Source organism: Macaca fascicularis, chromosome 7, assembly GCF_037993035.2.
Source record: "Macaca fascicularis isolate 582-1 chromosome 7, T2T-MFA8v1.1".
NCBI lineage: Eukaryota > Metazoa > Chordata > Mammalia > Primates > Cercopithecidae > Macaca > Macaca fascicularis.
Window position 1 is genome coordinate 128,673,330 of NC_088381.1, and position 25,942 is coordinate 128,699,271.

The 25,942-nt window shown below is 36.0% G+C and overlaps 1 protein-coding gene across 8 annotated transcripts in view; it reads left to right on the forward strand.

The window, feature by feature from the left end:
* MNAT1 (MNAT1 component of CDK activating kinase) overlaps positions 1-25,942 on the forward strand; it is a 253,495-nt gene that overhangs the window by 92,766 nt on the left and 134,787 nt on the right. For all 8 annotated transcript variants that reach the window (XM_073997489.1, XM_073997487.1, XM_065548876.2 and 5 more), the window contains 2 exons: positions 720-860; positions 8,093-8,218. In XM_073997489.1, coding sequence (XP_073853590.1) covers positions 720-860; positions 8,093-8,218 — 267 coding nt within the window. The remainder of the gene's footprint in view (positions 1-719; positions 861-8,092; positions 8,219-25,942) is intronic.

A 25,942-nucleotide genomic window follows, 5' to 3' on the forward strand; every position in this document is an offset into this window, starting at 1 on the left:
TTAGATTATTACTGTATTTAGGGCTCTTATTTCTGTTCTTTCTTTCTTTTTTTTTTTTTTTTTTTTGAGACGGAGTCTCGCCCTGTTGCCTAGGCTGGAGTGCAATGGCATGAACTTGGCTTACTGCAACCTTCATCTCCTGGGTTCAAACGATTCTCCTGCCTCAGCCTCCCAAGTAGCTGGGATTACAGGCATGTGCCACCATGCCTGGCTAATTTTTTGTATCTTTAGCAGAGACAGGGTTTCACCATATTGGCCAGGCTGATCTCAAACTCCTGACCTTGTAATCCACCTGCCTTGGCCTCCCAAAGTGCCGGGATTACAGGCACGAGCCACTGCATAGGGCTCTTATTTCTTATCTGGATTATTTGAATATACTTCTAACTATTCCTTCTATTGTCAGTCTTGAATCCAGTTGATCTTTATGTATACCTTTCTGTTTCTAGTCATCTTTTTAAACTCATCCCTCAAATTCCCTTAATATGTTCCCAGTGGCCTTAGTATAGCAAAATCCACTAGTATGGTATAACAGAATAGTTGTTCTGTTTAATAGTAACATGTCTACATGAAATAAAGTAAATTCTATTTCCCTCGATATGGAATTGCTACATTATTAAATAATAAGTGACTAGTGTGTTTTATGCTTCCAATAGAGTGTGGTGTATGATTGCTCTTGGCTCCCAAATTTATTCCATGCCATATATAAATTTTTGTTTTAGACTCGAGAACAGGAAGAACTGGAAGAAGCTTTAGAAGTGGAACGACAGGAAAATGAACAAAGAAGATTATTTATACAAAAAGAAGAACAACTGCAGCAGATTCTAAAAAGGAAGAATAAGCAGGCTTTTTTAGATGAGCTGGTATGTATTAGTGCTAATTGTGATTGTAAAAAACGTTCTTCAGGATTTACCTTTCCTAGTAGGCTGAATGATGGCATTTAAAGGGCATTTCCAGTATTTGTAATCTGGTTCACCTTTAGTTTTGCTGGTTATGTATTGATATCAGTGTATTTATTGCTGAATAAGAGGTTGCCCCCCACCCACACTGAACAATGTATTTTTATGTTCACAATTCTGAGGGTTAGGAATTTAAGTGGTTCTTTTGGGCTTCTCTGCGTCCCTAATGTATTCTCAGGACACCTCTCCATGTGGTTTTGATAGTGACAGGAGGCAGCCAAATGCCTAGGCAGATAGGGTCGGGTACCCGGAGAAACCCCACCTCCATGTCGAAGATAGTTTAAAATCTGAAAGCCAAGCTACAAGTTAAATCCTTGGACCAGATTGAGAACTTGTCCTCCTCTTTGGTGTGCTTTCCTCTGATTGATCCCCACCCTTCACCTATTTTATATATGCCTACCCTTTCCTAATTGGTTTTCTACACTGTCATGCCCACCTTTGGGTAGTGTCTTCACTTCAGCCTTTTTGCATACTCATAAGCCAATTCAGCACATACTCCTCATCCTGTGCCTATAAAGACCCCAGACTCAGTAACTAGAGGAAGAGACAACCTGACTTTGGGGAAGACGACCTGCCCTTCCTCTGCCCTCTCCAGCTCACCTCTCTGCTAAGAGCTGTTTTCGTCGCTTAATAAAATTATCGCCTTCACCATCTTTAACCATCCCTGTGACCTCATTCTTCTTGGATGCCAGACAAGAGCTTGGGACCCACCGAGTGTCAGTACCCAGAAAAGCTGCCACACTGGCACTTTGTCCTTGCTGGTGGAGAGCAGCTGCCCCAGGTGACAAGGCCAGAAGCCAACTGAGCTGCTAACACACTGCCGTCTGACGGCGGAACTAAAGGAGCACTATAACACCTCCCCTGGGGCTTTTGGGTTGTGGGCACCCTCACCTGGGCACTGCCACGTTCCCCTTGAGGCAACATGCCTGGTCTGGCTGTGGGCCCCACATGGAGTTTGCTTCTGTATCTATGCCTGGAGCGGATGGCTGGGTCCTGCACTTGCTTGCTTGTGCCTGGTCTGACTGTGGGCCCCACACAAAACTTGTTCCTGTGTTGGTGCTTGGAGCAGCCAGCTAGATCTGCACTGACTCACCCATGTGCTCCCTCCCACATGGGGTTGGGTGCAGTGGGTCTAGTAGAGGGGAGTCCTTACCGTGAATCTAGTGAAGGGGCTGACTACATCAGAAACTGCATCAATTTCTGTAACATTGTGATTGTACTTCTCACACGTTGGCTCAGGGTTACAAGAGAAAATATTCCAAGCATAAGGAAGTAGAAGATGCTAACATTTTAGGGCTTGGGCTAGGAAACTGGTGCAGCATTGATTCCACCATATTAGCAAAAGAGCCCACTCAGTTTCAAAGGGAATGGATATAGATCTCACCTCCTAATGGGAGTGTGATGGCCATCTTTAGTCCACACAGTATGTACTGGGAAAACTATGTTTTTCTAGAATTTGGCAAAATATAAATTCATTTGGGATACTCAATCTCTATCCCGATATCAGTTTAGTGATAAGAATTATGAAAATGACTTTCATTTTCATATTGTAATTTGTCTTAACCTTATGCCTATTTATTTATATCTTGCCAACTATGAAGGATTTAAAGTGATTTCCTAGATATTGTTTGTGGACATGCCACTACTTTGTGTAACTTGAAGAACGATGTTAAAATGAGGTTCTAGTATATTTTACTTATATATTTTTGTTTCTTTTTTTTTTTTTTTTTTGAGACAGAGTCTCGCTCTGTCACCCAGGCTGGAGTACAGTGGCGCAATGTCAGCTCACTGCAAGCTCCGCCTCCCGGGTTCCCGCCATTCTCCTGCCTCAGCCTCCCGAGAAGCTGGGACTATAGGCGCCCGCCACCTTGCCTGGCTAATTTTTTTTTTTTGTATTTTTAGTAGAGTCAGGGTTTCACCGTGTTTGCCAGGATGGTCTCGATCTCCTGACCTCGTGATCCGCCTGCCTCAGCCTCCCAAAGTGCTGGGATTACAGGCGTGAGCCATTACTTATATATTTTTAAAAAGTTTTTTATTTAATATCCATTTTATTTTCAGATGAGAGAGTAACATTATAACTGAGATGAGCCAGTATATTCTTAATAGATTGTTTATATGGCTTTAAGCTAACTGACTAAAAGACATTGTTTCTGAAGCACTTTTCTCCTGATTAATGCTATTTTTCTAATAATGAGCTCATTTTGGCTCCATGCTGAAGTTTATATTGACTCTGTCTACTTTGTGACAGTATATTTTATATTTTTGCATGAAAAAATAGTGTATTTTTGCTTGAAAGAAATAGCAGTGTTTTTGCAAATTTTTGTTTTCCAGCAATTAGCTTCCTAGGTAGTCAACCTTATTAGATAATGACAGTAATAATAACTAAGGTTTATGAAGTGTTTCATGGATTTGTTACTATATTACTTGATATTTATAACCCTGTATGATATTGATGACTTCACAAACTAGAAAATCTTCCTCTCCAGGAAAGTCTTTTTGCATTCTTCTCTTTCCCTTTATGTTCATATAATTTATTTCCCTGAGGCGTGTGTGTGTGTGTGTGTGTGTGTATGTGTGTGCGCGCAGTGCTAATACACTTTCTTGTCTAGTTGATAATGCTATTATCCTGTGATTGGGGAAAATATGTATATGTGTGTTTTTCTACTGTGCTTTTGCCAAAAAAGCATATAAGTCAGTTAACCAAGAGTAGAAAAAGAGAAAGCGAGATTACTTAAATTGTAAGGAGGTGCGAAACTAAAGGGAAAATAAGGGTAAGGGCATTACTGAGGCTTAGATAGAAAATGCTGTCATAGGCCGGGCGCGGTGGCTCAAGCCTGTAATCCCAGCACTCTGGGAGGCCGAGGCGGGCGGATCACGAGGTCAGGAGATCGAGACCATCCTGGCTAACACGGTGAAACCCCGTCTCTACTAAAAAAAATACAAAAAACTAGCCGGGCGACGTGGCGGGCGCCTGTAGTCCCAGCTATTCGGGAGGCTGAGGCAGGAGAATGGCGTAAACCCGGGAGGCGGAGCTTGCAGTGAGCTGAGATCCGGCCACTGCACTCCAGCCCGGGCGACAGAGCGAGACTCCGTCTCAAAAAAAAAAAAAAAAAAAAAAAAAGAAAATGCTGTCATAAAACTCTATTTTCTATGAGTGGAATGTGAATTTGACTCTAAAAATGAGGACAGCAGCATATTAAATAGAGTAATGATGCTTTCTGTAGCAACTTTCATTAGTTCTTTCTTGAAACTATTAAGTGGCAGGTATGGCTTTAACAGTGAAATGACATGTTGTGTTTTATAGTTTTGTAGCTGTTTGGTGAGAAATTGAAAACTTTAAAAAATGAATTAGTAAATTGATGTTACTAATTATTAGTATATAATTACTAATTATAATTGTTTTATTGAAAGATTCTTCCCCTTATCATTTTATATGAAGAGTTACAGGCTCTTTTTTAAGTAATACTTCTCTTCTATATAATTAATTGAATTAATCCCAAATATAGAACTTTGATAGAAAATATACTTTTAACATTTTATGTTCCATCTAATAAAAAAGGTTTTTAGATTTTACTTTGAGGTTAGCCAGCTTTGCATAACAATTATTCTTGCGTATTCTTTTTCCTTTTTTTTTTTTGAGACGGAGTCTTGCTCTGTGCCCTAGCTGGAGTGCAGTGGCGTGATCTTGGCTCACTGCAACCTCCGCCTCCTGGGTTTCAAGCAGTTCTCTGCCTTAGCCTCCTGAGTTGCTGGGATTGCAGGTGCCTGCCACCATGCCCAGCTAACTTTTTTGTATTTTTGGCAGAGATGGGGTTTCACCGTCTTGGCCAGGCTGGTCATGAACTACTGACCTTGTGATTCACCCGCCTTGGCCTCCCAAAGTGCTGGGATTACTGGCGTGAGCCACCGCACCCAGCCGCATATTCTTTTAGTCTTTAAAGTACTGTTTTGCTGCCTCACTGAGCTGCTATTGGCATGAAGCTCTCCTTTGATTCAGTGAGGCATGAAGCAAGATGTGAAACTACCATTGTTGTATATTGTGTGTAATCTGGAGTTAATATTGATTTTTGTGAGTTCTTTCTCCCACTTCCTGTTTTCCTCACCTGCAAGTCATTACCGCACATACTTTCCTCACTGTTTAGATCATATAACATGGTGGTTAAATAATTCTTAGTAATTTACTGTATTCATTAGTGCAATTAATTACAACAGATTGGTTTAGAATACCACTGCAGTTTGAATTTCTGGTTTTCATTTTTAAACTTATTTTTAAAGATTTTGTTATGTTTATTTTTCAGTCTTTATAAAATTTTTGTTGTAAATGTTAAAATACTTTAAATTTTTATGACTAATGAATTCATTAAATTTATTTTTATCCTCTTGAATCTTTATTAACTAAGTAAAATAATGTATTTCTTTTTCTGTATATGTTCATATGTGAGATTTTGTTTAAAAAACAATAGCATTTGTAAATATGTCTGGAAGCTTAATTCTTAGAATTAATTTCTGGACCTAATTTACACAAGTACTACTTATTAGAATTGTTTTCCTCCTGTTTTTGGTTCTGGTCTTTGTGCCAAAAGTCACTTTTTAACCTTTTAAAAAGTATTCACATTGTATTATACTGTATGTGACGGGATTTTAATGTTATGGTCTTAATGTTTATGGCTTAGCATTTGCAGTAATGTTGGCTAAAAGGTCCATTTATTTAATCCTAACTGTAAATTCAATTTTAAAAACAGTTTGGAAAAAGATTTTTAAACAGGTCCTGACTTATTAAATCTTTTTATATTCCTGTTTGAAAATTCGCTTCAGTTTATGTCTTAAATTTTGTATGGGCTAATATTGTTGTCAAACGCAGTAGGTGATTTTTATTAGAAATATTGTTTGCCAGATGGCTTGCTGAAAGTCAGTTAAAATAATCTTTTAAAAATGGTCATTATAAAGCTTTTAATGAGTATTACAGGCAGTTCTTATTAAAATTTCTTTAAATATTAAACAGTGTGCCTTCAGGCAATTAATATAGGTGAGGGAACCTTTTAAGGTAAAATGTAATGCAAAGAATGAAATAACTTGAAAGGCTAAATCTGCATGTTAGGTATTCCCCAGAGCATGCATGTTTCACATAGTTTATTTTACTCCATTAATATTTTTTGTTGTTGGAACTCCTACTTAATTCTAGTTTAACACTTAGTAATGCTTCTAAGCTTCAAAATTTGAGTGCTAAAATAGAATAGAGTAGGTTGGAACTAAATTCTTTGCTTCAGTATCAAAACTGTTTTAGATCCTTAGAATGTTTGTTTTTATTAGATTTCAGCTGTTTACCAAGACACTTTAACATTCAGTTCCTTTTATGTGAATGTGAAACCAGGATTAAAACAAGCCAAAGTCTTGACTAGCAACTTTTTTTTTTGAAGTTAATACATTGCTTTTATATAAGAATTTTTGCTTTTTAAAGGAAATACCAGTTAAGGAAGAGCACTTGAATTGATTTAGAGTATAAATTGAAAAGCAATACTTTTAACTTTTTAGCTAAGGAAATTTATTTTTCTTTTGTTAGTTTCTACATGTGAAAAGATAGAGTAGCTTTTAAAATATTTTTTTTTGGCCACAGCCCATTAAAAATGTTCTTTAATTTTATATTTTATTATAAAATTCTTAATATAAATCTAGAATAGCTGCAAGGAATCTTAGCAATACAGTTACTCATGCATTACTAATACTTTGTGTAGAATATAAAAGGTATTCTAGTATATTCTCCTCATATTATATTTCATCACTTTTCCTTCATTATTGTTAAAGCCAGGTCTTAATGATTTTGCCCCTTAATAAGGTTATATCTTATAAATAAATAAAATTTATGTTCTTCCATTTACTATTAAAAGTTTTAATCTTTGTAACACTGCTCTTGCAAAACACTTCTATTATAAAATCTTGGTGTGCAACTTTATTCTAGGACAATTCTATTGAATTAAGTTGCTTGAGTTATTTCTATACTGTAACCTTAAACAAATTCCTTTAAGTATATTAATTAACCACATTTGTGCCTAAAAAATTGTTAAGCTGCTAGATTTGGAAAGAAAATTAAAATCTGTATGTTTACTTTATGCTGTGAAATGTTAATAATAGAGTTTCTTCAGGATTAAATTCTGTGTAGTCACTATTTTAACATCTATAGCCTCTTTGAACAATATGCTTTAGCACATAATATAAAAGGTATTCTAGTATATTCTAGTATAAAAATGTGTTTGTACCTTCATCTTTGTTTATAGATACAGAAAATTCTCAGTCTTTTTCTGTATGTGTGTGTTTGTATGTGTGTGTAGGAAAGAGAGAGAGAGAGAGATCTTTTCCTCCTGGTACCTCCTTCTGCATATGTTTTTGGGTTCTTATTTAACTGAAAACTCAGAAAGGAAAATGTCTGGATATCATTTAGTTTAGACCTTAGTTCCACAGCCCTTTAAAGATGTAAGAGAACTTCTTGTTAAACAGAATAAATAACAGTCTACGTATAAAAATTAGTAATTTGCTCATGGTATTAAAATGTGTCAGTGTGCTTAGAATTAATATAAGATATTAAAATGTTTCACTGTCATTTTGTTACTTAAGTTAAAAAACATAGACTTAAATTTTAAAATTAAGTTAGAAAAGGAGAAAATAAATACGCTTTTGGTTGTACTTACAATAGTTTCATTGTGCAAAATAGAACAAGGATCATTTCCAAACGGTCTCAGGTGAAATCTAATGGGAAACAATTTCAAACTGGTCTAAATTTACTGGTAAAAAGAATGCGTCTTAGATAAACATCTGATCTAAGTTATAGTACTTTGTACTATGCTTTCTGTGATTAGCTTATTTTTTTCGTTTTAATAAATGTGGTTGGTTTGCTAGTTGAAATAGGAACTTTTAATGTGGATTTTATAAAAATACTTGTTTGCAGGTTATTTTGATTTATGAGTCTACAACAGCCTTTTCTTATTATGGAATGTTAGTATTTTTTGTAAAGTGTCCTCGGTAATGTGAATATTTAGTTTGACATGAAATGCTTATGGAAAGGACATAATTTAAAATAAAAGTTTTGTTGTTTTTAGTTTTCCCTTTTTACATTTCTTATTGAAGTTGAACTATTCTTACAGGAGAGTTCTGATCTCCCTGTTGCTCTGCTTTTGGCTCAGCATAAAGATAGATCTACCCAATTAGAAATGCAACTTGAGAAACCCAAACCTGTAAAACCAGTGACGTTTTCCACAGGCATCAAAATGGTAAGCCTTATTTTAATTGCTTGTTTGAAAGATATTTTTTCAAGGATTATGCTTTATAATTTTACACCATTTCTATAGTAAACCGAAATGTTCAGATGTTTAAGAACAGTGTCTGATCTAGTTTTAGATGTCTGGAAATATGGATGGGCGCAGTATGAGGAAAGTGAAACAAATAATTTTCAAAGTATACAACACAATATTTTTGTATGTGAATTGGGTTTGTATGACTCTCTTACTCTACTTGCATTTTTAAGCTTGTAGCGTAGAAAAACATTTATAAATATTGTTTGGAGAGTAGTTACCATCTGCAGATATGAAATGGGAAAGTAAATGTATCAATTAATGTTTTCTTCTAAATAGTTTTCTTCACATATATATTTTTTAAAAATCTGAAAGCCATTTTTAGTTTCTAGACTGATGAATAGATTAATTTGGGTTTAAAAAACTTTATTTTATATTGTATTGTTATATTTTGTTTATTTTAGCATTCAAGGGAAAGATTTTATAAGCCAATGATGTTTTTGTATACTTTGACAGATTTTTGTTTGTTTGTTTAGAAAATATATACTTTGGCATATTAATTTTAACATGTGTTTAACATTTAGATGTTTGAGATGTAGCCACTCTAAAGATGTAACATTCAAATTCATAATTATCTTTTAAAATAGTCTCATTAGAGTAGTATAAAATATGTGGTTAGAAAAGATAAATGCTTGAGGTGATAGATATCTCAATTACTCTATTTTTATTATTGCATATATGTACACAGGTATTAAAATAAAAGTATCACAAAATATGTACAGCTACTCTATATGAATTAAAAACTGGTTTTAAAAAAGTTGTGGCAGCACTACAAAGTCATGGTTATGGATTTGGACTTTGAATCCAAACAGACCTGGGTTCAACTCTCAACAACCCATTTAGCCAGCTGCTTGACATGAGCAAATTACTTTGCCTTTCTAATAAGCCTTTTTTTCCCATCTATAAAATGGTGATGATAATACCGATCTCATAAACTTGTTGGGAAATAATGTGAACAAAGTGCACAGTGTAGTACTTGGCTTATAGTAAGCTCTCAATAATTGAGGCTAGTTTTTATTCATAATAATGAGTTGATAACACAGATGGCTATACTAATTTATTCCTTAAATCTTTACATATTTTTTATATACATAAAACTCATTTTTATACATAGTTTTAAAATTCAAGATGATGGAGGTTGCAGAATTTTTGTTTGGCTTTTATCATTGTATGCCTGCATTTCAAAGTCAGTGTTAATGACATGCAATATTGAAGTGGTGGGAGTTTACTGGTTTTACCAGTAAACTCATTTATTTTCAGGAATGAAGTCTTGTATTCAGATGACACGATGTAGCTACAAACTTCAGGAATGTATCCCCTATTGTAAATTGAGCATGATGAGTATGCAGGAAGGAATGCCTCAAAACGTTATCAAAGTATATTTTAAATTAGAGATAATACTCTGATTTTAAGAGGGAAAGGACTGTTTCTTTGTGTTGACCCCAATGGATAAAGTCATATTTACTCTAATTTCATTGTTGCTTCCACTTTAGCAAATGTGTAGCAGCTGCTCCTGTTTTCTAGTTCTCTTTCTTTTATAGTATATGTAATATTAAAATAAGATCTGGCTTACAGTCTAAGTAGAAGATACAGGAACTCATCTTAAGTCTTTTGCAACTTTTTTTTTTTCCAGTTGCTGACTATAGAATTTGAAAATCTAGATACTTTTGTACTAAGTTGGCTCTACTTTTAAAATTTATCTTGAATTTACCCACTTCTCTCCCCCTCTATCATCCTGGGATAGTTGCCATCATTTCTTTACTGTACTATTGCAGTAACATTCCACCTGGTCTCTCTATTCATCTGTGTACCCCATAATCTAGTCTATAAGCCTTTGAGTGGTTTCCTAATAAATGAATGATGGTAAATAAACAATATTAAAAAAATCAGCTCATCACCTCCTTGCTTACTATCTTCCTATGTCTTCCCAGTACACTTAGAATAAAATTCAGAATGCTATCTACTTTCTCACCTGAGAAAGGGACATTTGTACTAAGAAGTCAATGGTAAAACGGAGTTAGCCATGCAAAAATACAGGTAGAGAAAAGAGGAGTAAAGAAGGCCTAAGGTAAGAAACAGCATTTTCTAGAAACAGACAAAAGATACTGTTAAGAGAATACTTTCCCTACTCTGCCTTGCTCCTTATGCTCAATTCACACTGACCTTTTGACTATTCTATCTGAAGTATCTTTCTCCTGCCCCCGTCCACATTGTGTTATGCTTTTTAAAATTTTAATATAGAGACAGGGTCTCATTATGTTGCCCAGGCTGGTCTCAAACTCCTGAGCTCAAGTGATCCTCCTGCCTTGGCCTCCAAAAGTGTTAAGATTACAGGCGTGAGCTACCATGCCTGGCCTATGTTATGGTTTTTAACCCTTTATAACATATATCACTATCAGAAAGTGTCTTATGGGTACACTGTTTAATGTTTATCTTTACCGCTAGAATATAAATTCTGTGTACCTAGAACGAGGTTTGTCTCTAGTACCTATTTAATGAATGTTCACTGTGGACCTTCATTAAATATTTTTGAATGAATGACTGTATCTTACATATTAGGCTCACATTTAATAGAATGAAGATCCTGAAGTATTTTCAAGTTTCTGTGACTTTATGGTGTTTACTCTGTTTGGAATATACTTAACTGCTTATGAAAACTTTACTTATAATTTATGGCATCAATCAAGTGTGATTTTCGTGAACCGTCTTTTGTGTGGAATTTAATTACGTATTCTGATGCTTCCCCTAACATTTTATACGAACTTTTATTATATATTGTAGCTCCTGCCTTTTATTGCAATTGGCTGTTTTCCATGCCGGTCTCATTTTAGATGAGCTTCCTTAAGGACATAATGTGTTCTGTGACCTAACTTTATGTGTTCTTGTGGGGACTAAATATTGTACTGTGTAATTATTCAAAAAACTTTTTTGAATAAATTATTCCCATTTTTCTTAACTTCAGAGCATTTTGCTTTGCCATTGGGAGATTCACATTTGGGTAAAGAAGAATTTGATGCACTGTACAGCCAAAGTAAAAAAAAAAAATTTTATAGATATATCTAAATTTCCATCGCTCTATCACATTTTTACATTCCATTACCAATGAGAATTACAGATTATGTATTCCTCCTCTTCTGTGTTCTTATCTTTTAATTTTTACCTGTGGTACATTTTGAAATTTATATAATCTGGGTAGACCTCTTAGGTAGTCAAGTGCTTTTCTTTGGCCTAAAGAGAGGCAGCATCAGATCTACATCCTTTTTTCAACTAGAGAGAGTAGTTGCTGGTAGTCTTTCTGTGTTTCATAATGTTCTATTTATTTAAAAACGAAATGAATTGGAATGGTCAGATGTAAAAGTTTTTGGAGAGCACTGATTCATAAATCTGCTAACCTGAACATGATATGAACAAAATACTCTGCAATTTATTTCCTTGAGGAGATTAGGAAATATATCCATTGTGGCAAAGTTGCTTCAGCAGCATACTTTTAAAATTATTTATTTATTTTAAATTTATTTTTAGAGACAGGATCTTGTTCTGTCACTTCAAGCTGGAGTGCAGTGGTGAGATCCTAGCTCACTCTAGTCTACTTCTGGGCTCAAGCCATCCTCCTATTGCAGCCTTCCAAGTAACCGGGTTTATAGGCTCACACCACCACTCTGGGCTAATTTTTAAGAAAATTTTTCTTTGTTTTTTTTTTTTTTGTAGAGGAGGCAGGGTCTAGTTATGTTGGCCAGGTTGGTCTTGAGCTCCTGGTCTCAAGCAATCTTGTAACGCCTCAGCCTTCCAAAGTGCTAGGATTACAGGTGTGAGCCAGTGTGCTCAGGCAGGAGCATACTTTATTTTTTATTTTTTTTTTGAGATGGAGTCTTGCTCCAACCAGGCTGGAGTGCAGTGACACAATCTGGACTCGCTGCAATCTCTGCCCCCTGGGCTCAAGCGATTCTCCCACCTCATCCTCCCTAGTAGCTGGGACTACAGGTGGGTGCCACCACACCTAGCTATTTTTTGTAATTTTGGTAGCAGTGGGGTTTCATCATGTTGCCCAGGCTGGTCTTGAACTCCTGAGCTCAAGCCACCTGCCTGCCTTGGCCTCCCAAAGTGCTGGGATTACACTGTGCCCGGCTGAGGAGCACACTTTTAATGATGAGAGAAGTTTCAATCTCAGCTCATCTTGGAGCAAATTTAATAAACCTCCCTCTACTCTGCCTTTTAAAGTACTGGATGAACAGGTGGGTCTTACACCCTGGCTTTAAGGTCAGCAACCTTGAAGACTGACAAAGGGATCAAATTCTAAAACTGAAAACTCACTACTTCGAGTACTCTCCCTTTAGCTATCCCTGAATTCTGTGAGAGCTTGTTAGCAGCAGTGCTCTCTGTTTATCTGATTACTTTTGAGTGGGGATTGAGGAGGGCTAATGTGTTGCACAGATTTTCTTTTTGCCTGAAGAGTATCTTACCCTGAGTTTGTTTTTAATAATGTTTAACGTTCTGCAGCAAGGCATATAGATTTGGAGAGGAAAAAAAGTTTTATCTTTACATTGCCTTTATGTTCTTCTGAACATCTTTCTTTGAGTGGTATTTAAGACTTCTATTACCTTTAATTTTCTATAATTCCAGCTACTTGGGAGGCTGAGGCAGGAGAATCGCTTGAACCAGGGCGGCAGAAGTTGCAGTGAGCTGACATTGTGCCACTACACTCCAGCCTGGGCAACAAAGTGAGACTCCGTCTCAAAAAAAACAAAAACAAAAGGCTGGGGGCAGTGGCTCATGCCTGTAATCCCAGCACTTTGGGAGGACGAGGCAGGTGGATCACGAGGTCAGGAGTTGAAGACCAGCGTGGCCAAGATGGTGAAACCCCGTCTGTACTAAAAATACAAAAACTAGCTGGGCACGGTAGCAGGAACCTGTAATTCCAGCTACTTGGGAGGCTGAGGCAGAAGAATCACTTGAACCAGGGTGGCAGAGGTTACAGTAAGCTGAGAGCAAGCCATTGCACTCCAGCCTGGGTGACAGAGTGAGACTCCGTCTCAAAACAAAACAAAAAAAAAGAAATCACCATTATTTTGAGATTGTGATAAATATAAAAATGCCAAGCTTTGATTTGTAAATATATGAATATTTTTCTTTCCTTTTATGTATCCATTTTTCTCCCCAACTGCCCATCCAGCTACTTTTTTTGAATTTTAAAATTGCCTACCATGTTTGTCATATGTGTGCTAGCTATTAGGTTATAAACATCTTGAGGGCAGAGGCTTCATATTTGAACATCGTTTTATATGATCATGGCTATGTAGGTACTTAAATAATATCAGATATTCATGATCGGTTTCAAACTTTCAAATGTCAGAAGTATTAACATATCTTAAAATAATGTAAAGAAAAATACTGCTTAATAAGGAACTACCAAAGTGTAAAGTATAGAAGAAAGAAAATGGGCATAACGGGATTAAATCCCAGCTTTACTGTTATTAGATATGTTTCCATGGGTAAGATATTACTTTACTCTTCTGACTTTGTTTTCTCATTTGGGAAGTTGAGAAATGCTAACTTCATATGATTGTTCAGAATATTGAAATCTATACATGAAATGCTAAAACTGGTGCCCAATGTATGCTAGCCATGTGGTAAATAGTAATAATTGGCAACCATAACGTTACCATTAATGTTTGTTATATTTTGTAGTTAGATATATAAATGAATTATTTTATAATGCCCTTGAACCAAATGCTGAATATTGTTATAAGTATTCTGTCACATACTTAAGTTATATTACTCTCAATGTGTGTTAAAGTATTGGATCACTTACCCCCACCCCATTGGATCATTTCCAGATGGATAATAGAAAAGTAAAACAACAAAAACATCCTTAAGAGAGTGGGAAAAAAACTAGCCACAAAGTGACAAAAGTTATTTACAACATATGTAACTGATAAAAGGCTTAGATCCAGAAGGTATAAATAACTCATATATATGATCTAGAGTTTTGAACAGGCATTTCTAAAAATAGGATAACCAATCCTCAGCCTCATTAGTGACTGGTGAAAGAAAATGCAGATTAAAATCACAACATGGCACTAAATACCCACTAGAATGGCTAAACTGGAAATAAAAATCACAGTTGGTTCAAGGGAAAGGTAAAATTTAGAATAGCATAGTATTTACGTGAATTTATTAGTGTCAATTGTTTATTGAATGTGGAGACTGACACAGAATACAGATGAAAGTCTAAATGTTTATGACGTTAAGTATTTTTATTCTTTTTAGAAAATCCAATCCTGAAATGAAGGATGAAAAGTAACATTAAGCACCTATATCCCAGGGGTTGATTTTGTTGAATGCCTGCTATAAGCCAGCATGGTCTGGCTGCTGGATATGCAGGAATACAAACATTACTTAAGAATTTGTGACCTATGATAGTTCTTTTTTATAATAGGTATTAATTTCTGTTTTTATGTCTTCATAAAATAGATGGTATTCCTGTTTTTACAAATGTGAAAACTGAGTCTTTGAGAGGTTAGATCACATTTAAAAGATGACACTGAAACTAATTTTCTATTACATCTCATATTTAATTAATGAAAATATTAATAAACTTATACATTCTGATTCAGGTATCCTGTGAGAGCTAAGATTTGAGCTCTTGTTTCTAATAGTGGGCTGATTGTATGGACTAGGTAATTTAAGGGACAGGAGTCAGCATAATAACTTTCTTTTCCTGATCTATTCTACTTAAAAAAAGTCAAACGTAAAATGAAGTCGGATGTGCTCAACTTGGAGAGGAACCAAGGAAAGATATATAAATATGATTAAGGTTTCTGGAAATAGATCTTTTGAGATGTGACAGAAAAGACTGAATTCATTTGTTTAATAACCTTGAGAAAGTTGAAGGGTTCAAAATGGGCATAAAATAATGACTAAGAAATGAGGATTTAATTATTACATATTCACATAGGTGGAGTTCAGTCAGTCAGTGAACATATTTTGATTAGGAATATTATGAAGGTTGTGCTGGATTTATTATTTGAAGTATATTTTATAGGAATTAAACTCTCAGGGGGTGGAGGAGCATCAGGCATAGGGTCTTAGAGAAATTATGTAATTTGTGACTTCAGTATTTAAGAAAGTTCTACTTATCACTATTTTATGCATGAATAAGAGAAATTTCTTCTTTTTTTTTTTTTTGAGACGGAGTCTCACTCTGTCACCCAGGCTGGAGTGCAGTGGCGTGATCTTGGCTCACTGCAACCTCTGCCTCCTGGGTTCAAATGATTCTTCTGCCTCAGCCTCCTGGTTAGCTGGAACTACAGGTGTGTGCCACCATGCCTGGCTAATCTTTTTGTATTTTCAGTAGAGATGGGGTTTCACCATACTGGCCAGCCTGGTCTCGAATTCCTGACCTTGTGATCCGCCTGCCTTGGCCTCCCAAAGTGCTGGGATTATAGGCATGAGCCACAGCACCCGGCCAGAAACTTCATTTTATATATAATTGTGCCCTCTGTGTGGTGATAGCTTTTGAACTCTTAAAGTAAGAGCTACAACTTTGTTTCTTGGTCAGGTGTTAGTTATTTTGATCTATTTGTTTCAAATCCTGTGGATATAATTATGCAGCCTTCTGTTTCTTTATCATTTTACAAATAATTCTAATTATTTTTATGTAGCTTATGGTTATGGTTACTATTCTTAATTACATCATTCTTAGTTGAACCAGTGAACAGACCTCAAAGTTCCCCCCCCCATTCATTACTAGATAATTTGTGTCAATAAATATCCATGTGAGTAAATCTTAGTCTTTTGGAAACAAGTGAAGGCACATAAATTAGGAATGAGATTCTATGGCTTTGGTGCTTCTTCATTCTATTTTGTTTGTATGCAAACTGGAAATAAACTGAGTCACAAAGATAACCTATGGATGTCAAAAGATAATGTAAGAATTGTTTTTAAGTACTTTTGATAGCCTGTGGTTGGTTTGGGGAGTACTATGGAGAAACATACCATGCATTAACAAAAGGGAAAACTTTTTAAGTATTTTAACCCTGATGTTAAAAAACCCTGATGTTAAAAAACCCTGAGTTTAAAAAAATATTATCTATGGGTGAGCCAGAAGGGAGCAGAGTACTCATTTGTGATATAAATCGCCTTTTCTGAGTGCAACAAATAGGATTTAGCTGTTCGCTTTCAAGCATTGCATATTCCTCTGAACTCATTGGAAGATCTAACCTTGATAAAATATGAGTTATAGAAAATTAATACTCATTTGTATCTGAAAAAGAAAATAAAAATTACATTGAGCAGTCAGTTATGTCCTATAAAACCATAAGTTTGTGCCAAACAGCTTAGGTACTTTACCATTTTGCCAAAAAACAGAAAACCAAACTTGACCAAGTGTTATTAATTTGTTCTATTTTTAATATATAATTTGCACTTATGTGGTAGATCAAAGTGTCATAACTAAAGAAGTCATGTGCCCTTTCTCAAGTCTTGTGATATACACGTAGTATTAATTTGAATCTATAAATGTATTTTGAAATGTAAATCAAATTAATAATCTTATCAGATCTTTTGGCATATAATTAACTAGGTGAGTATCAGGTGATTATTTTCTCTTAGCTTTTAAATGTCTCCAGTTATGTTATTTCACTAAACTTATAGTATATTCTAATTTTCACATGGATATCCCTGAAGAGTTACATGTAAGTAAATAGAAATTTGGTTAATTCCATTCTATTTTAAAGAAAATGGAGGTTCTTAAGACTTAAGATAATCCTTGGTGAGTACTTTAATGTGACCTAAATAAAATTTTTATGAAATGAATAGCTTCATGATTAAAATTGTAAATTTGAATTTTGTTATTTCAGAATTGTTTAAAACAGGTCGTCCTTATAATATTATTAGAGGTTTGAATTGTGGCTTCTCTACTATGTATACTAATTGTTTGGCCTTGGGCAAATCACTTTACCTCTTTAAGCCTTAATTACTCAACTCTTAAAAAAGAGATTATGCCTACATTATAGAGTTCCTGAGTATTTTGTGAAGTAATTTTATAAAACTCTCAGGATGCCTGGCTCATTGTAAAGATACTAAGTATAAATAGGTATAGATACAAATAAAAACTATAATAGACCAGTAAATTATGATTGAAGATGGGGTTTGTGACTTAATAATTGTTAATTTTGTACCGTGTATTTTTTACTAGTTATTTTATCTATAGACTCCTATATAGTAGGGAAAAAACAACAAATTTTCCCCTGCTACACATACTCAGCACAGAACACTTGATCTCCAAAATGTGTGGTTTTTTTTATGGTTGTTATTTCGTTTCTTTTCTTTTCTTTTCTGTACCACACCAAGCAGTTCTGCAGCAGACACCAACAGGATTTCCTACAGTTTAACCCAATTCTGACACTAACTGGAATTAGTGCAAACCCCACCGGGTAAGATCCCAGTACCACACGACTGCTCCCAACTTCAGACATCAGTCGAAAGCTCCAGGTGGTAACCTGTGCTGTTGACTAAATGGCTATAAAAAGTTTCCCATGATCCCTTCCTGTGGTTCAGTTATTTGCTAGAGCGGCTCACGGAACTCTGGGAAACACTTATGTCTATTGGTTTATTATAAAGAATGTTACAAAGGATACAGATGGACAGCTACATGGAAAAGATGCATAGGGCAAGGTATGTGGGAAGGTACGTGCATCTTCCAAGCCCTTTCAGGGTGGGCTACCATCTTAGCACCTCCATGTGTTCAGCAACCTTGAGGTTCAATGAATCCTGTCCTTTTGGGTTTTTATGGAGGCTTCTTTCCTATAGCCAGGATTGATAAATCACTGGCCACTGGTGATCAACTCAACCTCCTGTCCCTCACCTCTTCCCAGAGGTAATTGCAAAGTTGGTTCCCTTTGCAATAGGCCCCCATCCTGAGGCTATCCAGGACCGCCCCCCAGCCATCTCATTAGCATACAAAAAGACACCATTTTGGAGACTACAAAGGTTTTAGGAGATGAGTACCAGGAAATGGGATGAACACCATTTGTATTTCTTATCATAAATCACAATATTACAAGTTCCAAATGCCTTTATAACTCTTTCTTATATATTTCCATATTTCTAGGTAACAATTCAGTTGTTCTATGGATATATAAGTGAAAAAACTGAAATATTTAGTGTCAATAGTTGGGAAAATTCACAAATAATGAATTATATGCTATGAATTTTATGTAATATTATTTCCTTTACTATGGTAAAGGAAAAATTGGTAATGGTCAAACTATTGGCTTCAGAATTTATGACAGTGGTTGAATTTATTCCAGAAAATTTGTCTCGTGATCCGTCTAGACTTGAGCATGGGCAGAAATAATGAGTTTGGATTTTCAGTTATATCAGTTACTTTTTAATAAGGACAAGGTAAAATCAGTATTCTATGAATGGTGGGAAGCTTTGACTCTTTTAGTCCCTCTGAGGATAACATTACAGAGGCCTGCAAATGCAGAAATATTCTTAGACTAGGATGTAGAAATAATGTTTTTCTGCTTAACTTATGAAACACATGTTTTCCTACAAAGTATTCTACATACTGTATAATGCATTGCTTAATGTAATGAGGCAGATTTTCAGCTTTATAGATAATTATATTGGGTGCTAATCTGTTTATCAGTAAGGTTTTATCAAGTTCCTATAACATTTGCAAAGCAGTGATTGCTGTTGGTGTTGTGGATATAGTAATTTTACAAGAATTAGAATTAGGAAAAAAGAGGGAGGATGTGTTTCAATCAGTCTCTGAACATTAACTCACTTAATCTTGAAAACTATCCTGTAGGGTTGATAGTGGTATTCTCATTTATGAGGAATGGAGTATGGAAGACTTAAATTAAACCTAGAGAAAAGTAGAGTTTCAGAAAAATGGAAAGGACGAAGGCATTTCACATTTAAAAATGAGTATGTGGGAGAATTGTTAGCAAAAGAATGGAAGGTGTGACTTTAGCCAAGTTTATTCCATAGTTTTCAGGCAGGAATTTTCTTTTGATGAACTTGCACACTACTTTCAAAATACACATTCATTCTTTGGTTCCTAGAAGGTTATATGAAGTTCAGATACATAGATTCACTTTGATGTGTTATAGCTTTTTACTAGTTAGTAATCTGTTGAATAAGTTAAGGGACGCTAAAATTTAGTATTTGTAAATGTTGAAATAAATTTTCCTTTTTTGGTGATTGCTTAGATTTCTTATAAGGCTCCATCTGCAAATGCTCATGACCAGATATTTCCTGCAATAATTGTTAATGTAATACTTTAATTTTTCAGCTAAGCAGACCTAGTTTTCCTTTGGAATTTTATCAATGCACCATCAGTATTGCCTTGAGTTAACTGTGGTTTTTGTGTTACTATTATGTAGGAAATAATATTAGGTTTTTCTTTGGTTGATCATTTTGTTATATAATTCCTATACAATTTTTATTGCTATTTTGGTCCTCCTCCTTCTCCTTCTCCTTTTTCCTTCTTCCTCTTCCTTCTTCCTTCTTTCTTCTTTCTTCTTCATCATCATCACACATTGTTTATGTATCAGAATACAATTTGCCACAACTTCAGGGGCTGTGGTTAAGTTTGAAAACCAAGGATTACATTCAGTTATTTTTGCATACTGTCTTTCTTAAACATACTCAACTGATGGATGATATAATACATTCCCATTCTGACAGTGCCCTGCCTCCTGTTAACATTTTTCTACACTAGAAGCTCTTCCCATTTTTGCTGAGAGAGCATCTGGCATCTTCTCCCAGCCTCCATTCCTAATGGTGGATAGAGTTAAGAATATATTGCTGCTTTCTTTTGTTACTTTTTGTTTTTTTCCAATACTTTTAATTTCTGGGTTGCATGTGCACGTGGAGGTTTGTTACATAGGTATACACGTGCCATGGTGGTTTGCTGCATCCATCAACTCATTCTCTACATTAGGTATTTCTTCTAATGTATCACTCCCATAGCTTCCCACCCCCCAGCAGGCTCTGGTGTGTGATGTTCCCTCCCTGTGTCCATGTGTTTTCATTGTTCACTCCCACTTACGAGTGAAAACATGTGCTGTTTAGTTTTCTGTTCCTGTGTTGCCATTGCTTTTGGTGTTTTAGACATGAAGTCCTTGCCCATGCCTATGTCCTTTGCAATAAGCCCCCATCCTGAGGCTATCCAGGAATGGTATTACCTAGGTTTTCTTCTATGGTTTTTATGTTTTTAGGTCTAACATTGAAGTCTCTAATCCATCTTGAATTAATTTTTGTATAAGGAGTAAGGAAAAGATCCAGTTTTAGCTTTCTACTTATGGCTAGCCAATTTTCCCAGCACCATTTATTAAATAGGGAATCCTTTCCCCATTTCTTGTTTTTGTCAGGTTTGTCAAAGATCAGATGGCTGTTGATGTATAGTATTATTTCTGAGGGCTCTGTTCTGTTCCATTGGTCTATATCTCTGTTTTGGTACCAGTACCATGCTGTTTTGGTTACTGTAGCCTTGTAGTATAGTTTGAAGTCAGGTAGCATGATGCCTCCAGCTTTGTTCTTTTGGCTTAGGATTGTCTTGGCAATGTGGGGTCTTTTTTGTTTCCATATGAACTTTAAAGCAATTTTTTCCAATTCTGTGAAGAAAGTCATTGGTAGCTTAATGGGGATGGCATTGAATCTATAAATTACCTTGGCAGTATGGTCATTTTCACAATGTTGATTCTTCCTATCCATGAGCATGGTATGTTCTTCCATTTGTTTGTGTCCTCTTTTATTTCACTGAGCAGTGGTTTGTAGTTCTCCTCGAAGAGGTCCTTTACATCCCTTGTAAGTTGGATCTCTAGGTATTTTATTCTCTTTGAAGCTATTGTGAATGGGAGTTCACTCATGATTTGGCTCTCTGTTTGTCTGTTACTGATGTATAAGAATGCTTGTGATTTTTGCACATTGATTTTGTATCCTGAGACTTTGCTGCAGTTGCTTATCAGCTTAAGGAGATTTTGGGCTGAGACAATGGGGTTTTCTAAATATACAATCATGTCATTTGCAAACAGGGACAGTTTGACTTCTTCTTTTCCTAACTGAATACCCTTTATTTCTTTCTCTTGCCTGATTGCCCTAGCCAGAACTTCCAACACTATGTTGAATAGGAGTGGTGAGAGAGGGCATCCCTATCTTGTGCCAGTTTTCAAAGGGAATGCTTCCAGTTTTTGCCCATTCAATATGATATTGGCTGTGGGTTTGTCATAAATAGCTCTTATTATTTTGAGATATGTTCCATCAATACTGAATTTATTGAGAGTTTTTAGCATGAAGGTCTGTTGAATTTTGTGGAAGGCCTTTTCTGCATCTATTGAGATAATCATGTGGTTTTTGTCTTTGGTTCTGTTTATATGCTGGATTACATTTATTGATTTGCATATGTTGAACCAGCCTTGCATCCCAGGGATGAAGCCCATTTGATCATGGTGGATAAGCTTTTTGATGTGCTGCTGGATTTGGTTTGCCAGTATTTTATTGAGGATTTTTGCATCGATGTTCATCAGGGATATTGGTCTAAAATTCTCTTTTTTTGTTGTATCTCTGTCAGGCTTTGGTATCAGGATGATGTTGGCCTTGTAAAATGAGTTAGGGAGGATTCCTTCTTTTTCTATTGATTGGAATAGTTTCAGAAGGAATGGTACCAACTCCTCCTTGTACCTCTGGTAGAATTCGGCTGTGAATCCGTCAGGTCCTGGACTTTTTTTGTTTGGTAGGCTATTAATTATTGCCTCAATTTCAGAGCTTGCTATTGGTCTATTCAGGGATTCAGCTTCTTCCTGGTTTAGTCTTGGGAGAGTGTAAGTGTCCAGGAAATTATCCATTTCTTCTAGGTTTTCTAGTTTATTTGTGTAGAGGTGTTTATAGTATTCTCTGATGGTAGTTTGTATTTCTGTGGGGTCAGTGGTGATATCCCCTTTATCATTTTTTATTGCATCTATTTGATTCTTCTCTCTTTTCTTCTTTATTAGTCTTGCTAGCGGTCTATCAATTTTATTGATCTTTTCAAAAAACCAGCTCCTGGATTCATTGATTTTTTTGGAGGGTTTTTTGTGTCTCTGTCTCCTTCAGTTCTGCTCTGATCTTAGTTATTTCTTGCTTTCTGCTAGCTTTTGAATGTGTTTGCTCTTGCTTCTCTAGTTCTTTTAATTTTGATGTTAGGGTGTCAATTTTAGATCTTTCCTGCTTTCTCTTGTGGGCATTTAGTGCTATAAATTTCCCTCTACACACTGCTTTAAATGTGTCCCAGAGATTCTGGTATGTTGTATCTTTGTTCTCATTGATTTCAAAGAACATCTTTATTTCTGCCTTCATTTCGTTATGTACCCAGTAGTCATTCAGGAGCAGGTTGTTCAGTTTCCATGTAGTTGAGCAGTTTTGATTGAGTTTCTTAGTCCTGAGTTCTAGTTTAATTGCACTGTGGTCTGAGAGACAGTTTGTTATAATTTCTGTTCTTTTACATTTGCTGAGGAGTGCTTTACTTCCAACTATGTGGTCAATTTTGGAGTAAGTGCGATGTGGTGCTGAGAAAAATGTATATTCTGTTGATTTGGAGTGGAGAGTTCTGTAGATGTCTATTAGGTCCTCTTGGTGCAGAGTTGAGTTCAATTCCTCCATATCCTTAATAACTTTCTGTCTCGTTTTGATTTGCATATGTTGAAGCAGCGTTGCATCCCAGGGATGAAGCCGACTTGATCGTGGTGGATAAGCTTTTGGATGTGCTGGTGGTTCGGTTTGCCAATATTTTATTGAGAATTTTTGCATCTATGTTCATCAGGGATATTGGCCTGAAATTTTCTTTTTTTGTTGGTCTCTGTCAGATTTTGGTATCAGGATGATACTGGCCTCATAAAATGAGTTACGGAGGAGTGCCTCATTTTCTATTGTTTGGTATAGTTTCAGGAGGAATGGTACCAGCTCCTCTTTGTACCTCTGGTAAAATTCAGCTGTGAATCTGTATGTTCCTGGGCTTTTTTTGTTTGGTAGGCTATGAATTACTGCCTCCATTTCAGAACTTGTTATTGGTCTATTCAGGGATTTGACTTCTTCCTGGTTTAGTCTTGGGAGGGTGTATGTGTCCAGGAATTTACCCATTTCTTGTAGGCTTTCTAGTTTATCTGCATAGAGGTGTTTATCGTGTTCTCTGATGGTAGTTTGTATTTCTGTGGGATCGGTGGTGATATTCCCTTCATCATATTTTATTGTGTCTATTTGATTCTTCTCTCTTGTTTATTAGTCTGGCTAATGGCCTATCTATTTTTGTTAATCTTGTCAAAAAACTAGCTCCTGTATTCATTAATTTTTTTGAAGGGATTTTCATGTCTCTATCTCCTTTAGTTCTGCTCTGATCTTAGTTATTTCCTGTCTTCTGCTAGCTTTTGAATTTCTTTGATCTTTCTTCTCTAGTTGTTTTAATTGTGATGTTAGTGTGTCAATTTTAGATGTTTCCCACTTTGTACTGTGGGCATTTAGTGCCATAAATTTCCCTTTTAACATTGCTTTAGCTGTGTCCCAGAGATTCTAGTACGTTGTGTCTTTGTTCTCATTGGTTCAAAGAACTTCTTTATTTCTTCATTAATTTTGTTATTTACCCAGTAGTCATTCAGGAGCAGATTGTTCAATTTCCATGTAATTCCGCAGTTTTGAGTGAGTTTCTTAATCCTGAGTTCTAATTTGATTGCACTGGCGTGTGAGGGACCGTTTGTTATGATTTTTGTTCTTTTCCATTTGCTGAGGAGCGTTTAACTTCCAATTATGCGGTCACTTTTAGAATAAGTGCTATGTGGCACTGAGAAGAATGTATATTCTGTTGACTTGAGGTGGAGAGTTCTGTAGATGTCTATTAGGTCCACTTTCTCTAAAGGTAGTTCAAGTCCAGTATATCCTTCTTAATTTTTTATGTTGTTGATCACTCTAATATTGACAGTGGGGTGTTAAAGTCTCCCACTATTGGGAGGGAGTTTGTGTGGGAGTCTAAGTCTCTTTGTGGGTCTCTAAGAACTTGGTTTATGAATCTGGGTGCTCCTATATTGGGTGCATATATATTTAGGATAGTTAGCTCTTCTGGTTGCATTGATCCCTTTACCATTATGTAGTGCTCTTTCTTTTCTTTCCTTCCTTCCCTCCTTCTTTCCTTCCTTCCTTCCTTCCTTCCTTCCTTCCTTCCTTCCTTCCTTCCTTCCTTCCTTCCTTCCTTCCTTTTTTTGTTCATTCGTTCGTTCATTTGTTCCAAGTCAGTTCTATCATAGTCTAGTATTTCATGCCCGGCTTTTTTTTGCTTTCTATTTGCTTGGTAAATATTCCTCCATCCCTTTATCTTGAGCCTATGTGGATTTTTTGCATGTGAGGTGGGTCTCCTGAAGACAGCACACCAATGGTTGTTCACTCTTTATCCAATTTGCCAGCCTGTGTCTTTTAATTGGGGCATTTAGCCCGTTTACATTTAAGGTTAATATTGTTATGTGTGAATTTAATCCTGTCATCATGATGCTAGCCGGTTATTTTGCCTGTTAGTTGATGCAGGTTCTTCATAGTGTCGATGGTCTTTACAATTTGGTATGTTTTTGCCCGTACCAGTGTTTTCTTTCCATATTTAGTGCTTCCTTTAGGAGCTGTTGTAAAGCAGGCCTGGTGATGACAAAATCTCTCAGCATTTGCTTGTCTGTAAAGGATTTCATTTCATCTTTGCTTATGAAGCTTAGTTTGGCTGGATATGAAATTCTGGGTTGAAATTTCTTTTCTTTAAGAATGTTGCATATTGGCCCCCACTCTCTTCTGGCTTGTAGGGTTTCTGCAGAGAGATCTGCTGTTAGTCTGATGGGCTTCAAGGGTAACCTGACTTTTCTCTCTGGCTGCCCTTAGCATTTTTCCTTCATTTCAACCATGGTGAATCTGACGATTATGTGTTTTGGGGTTGCTCTTTTCGAGGAGAATCTTTGTGGTGTTCTCTGTATTTTCCGAATTTGAATGTTGGCCTGTCTTGCTAGGTTGGGGGAGTTCTCCTGAATAATATTCTGAAGAGTGTTTTCCAACTTGGTTCCATTCTATCCGTCACTTTCAGGTACACCAGTCAAACGTAGGTTTGATCTTTTCACATAGTCCCATATTTCTTGGAGGATTTGATCATTCCTTTTCATTATTTTTTCTCTAATTTTGTCTTCACGCTTTATTTCATCAAGTTGATCTTCAGTCTCTGATATAGTTTCTTCTGCTTGATCAGTTTGGCTATTGATACTTTTGTATGCTTCACGAAGTTCTTGTGCTGTGTTTTTCAGCTCCATCAGGTCCTTTATGTTCTTCTCTGAACTGCTTAGCAGTTCCTCTAACCTTTTTTCAAGGTTCTTAGCTTCCTTGCATTGGGTTATAACATGCTCCTTTAACTCAGAGGAGTTTGTTATTACCCACCTTGTGAAGCCTACTTCTGTCAATTCGTCAAACTCATTCTCCGTCCAGTTTGCTCCCTTGCTGGCAAGGAGTTCTGATCCTTTGGAGGAGAAGAGGCGTTCTGCTTTTTGGAATTTTCAGCCTTTTTACACTGGTTTTTCCTCATCATCATGGATTTATCTACCTTTGGTCTTTGATGTTGGTGACCTTCAGATGGGGTTTTTGTGT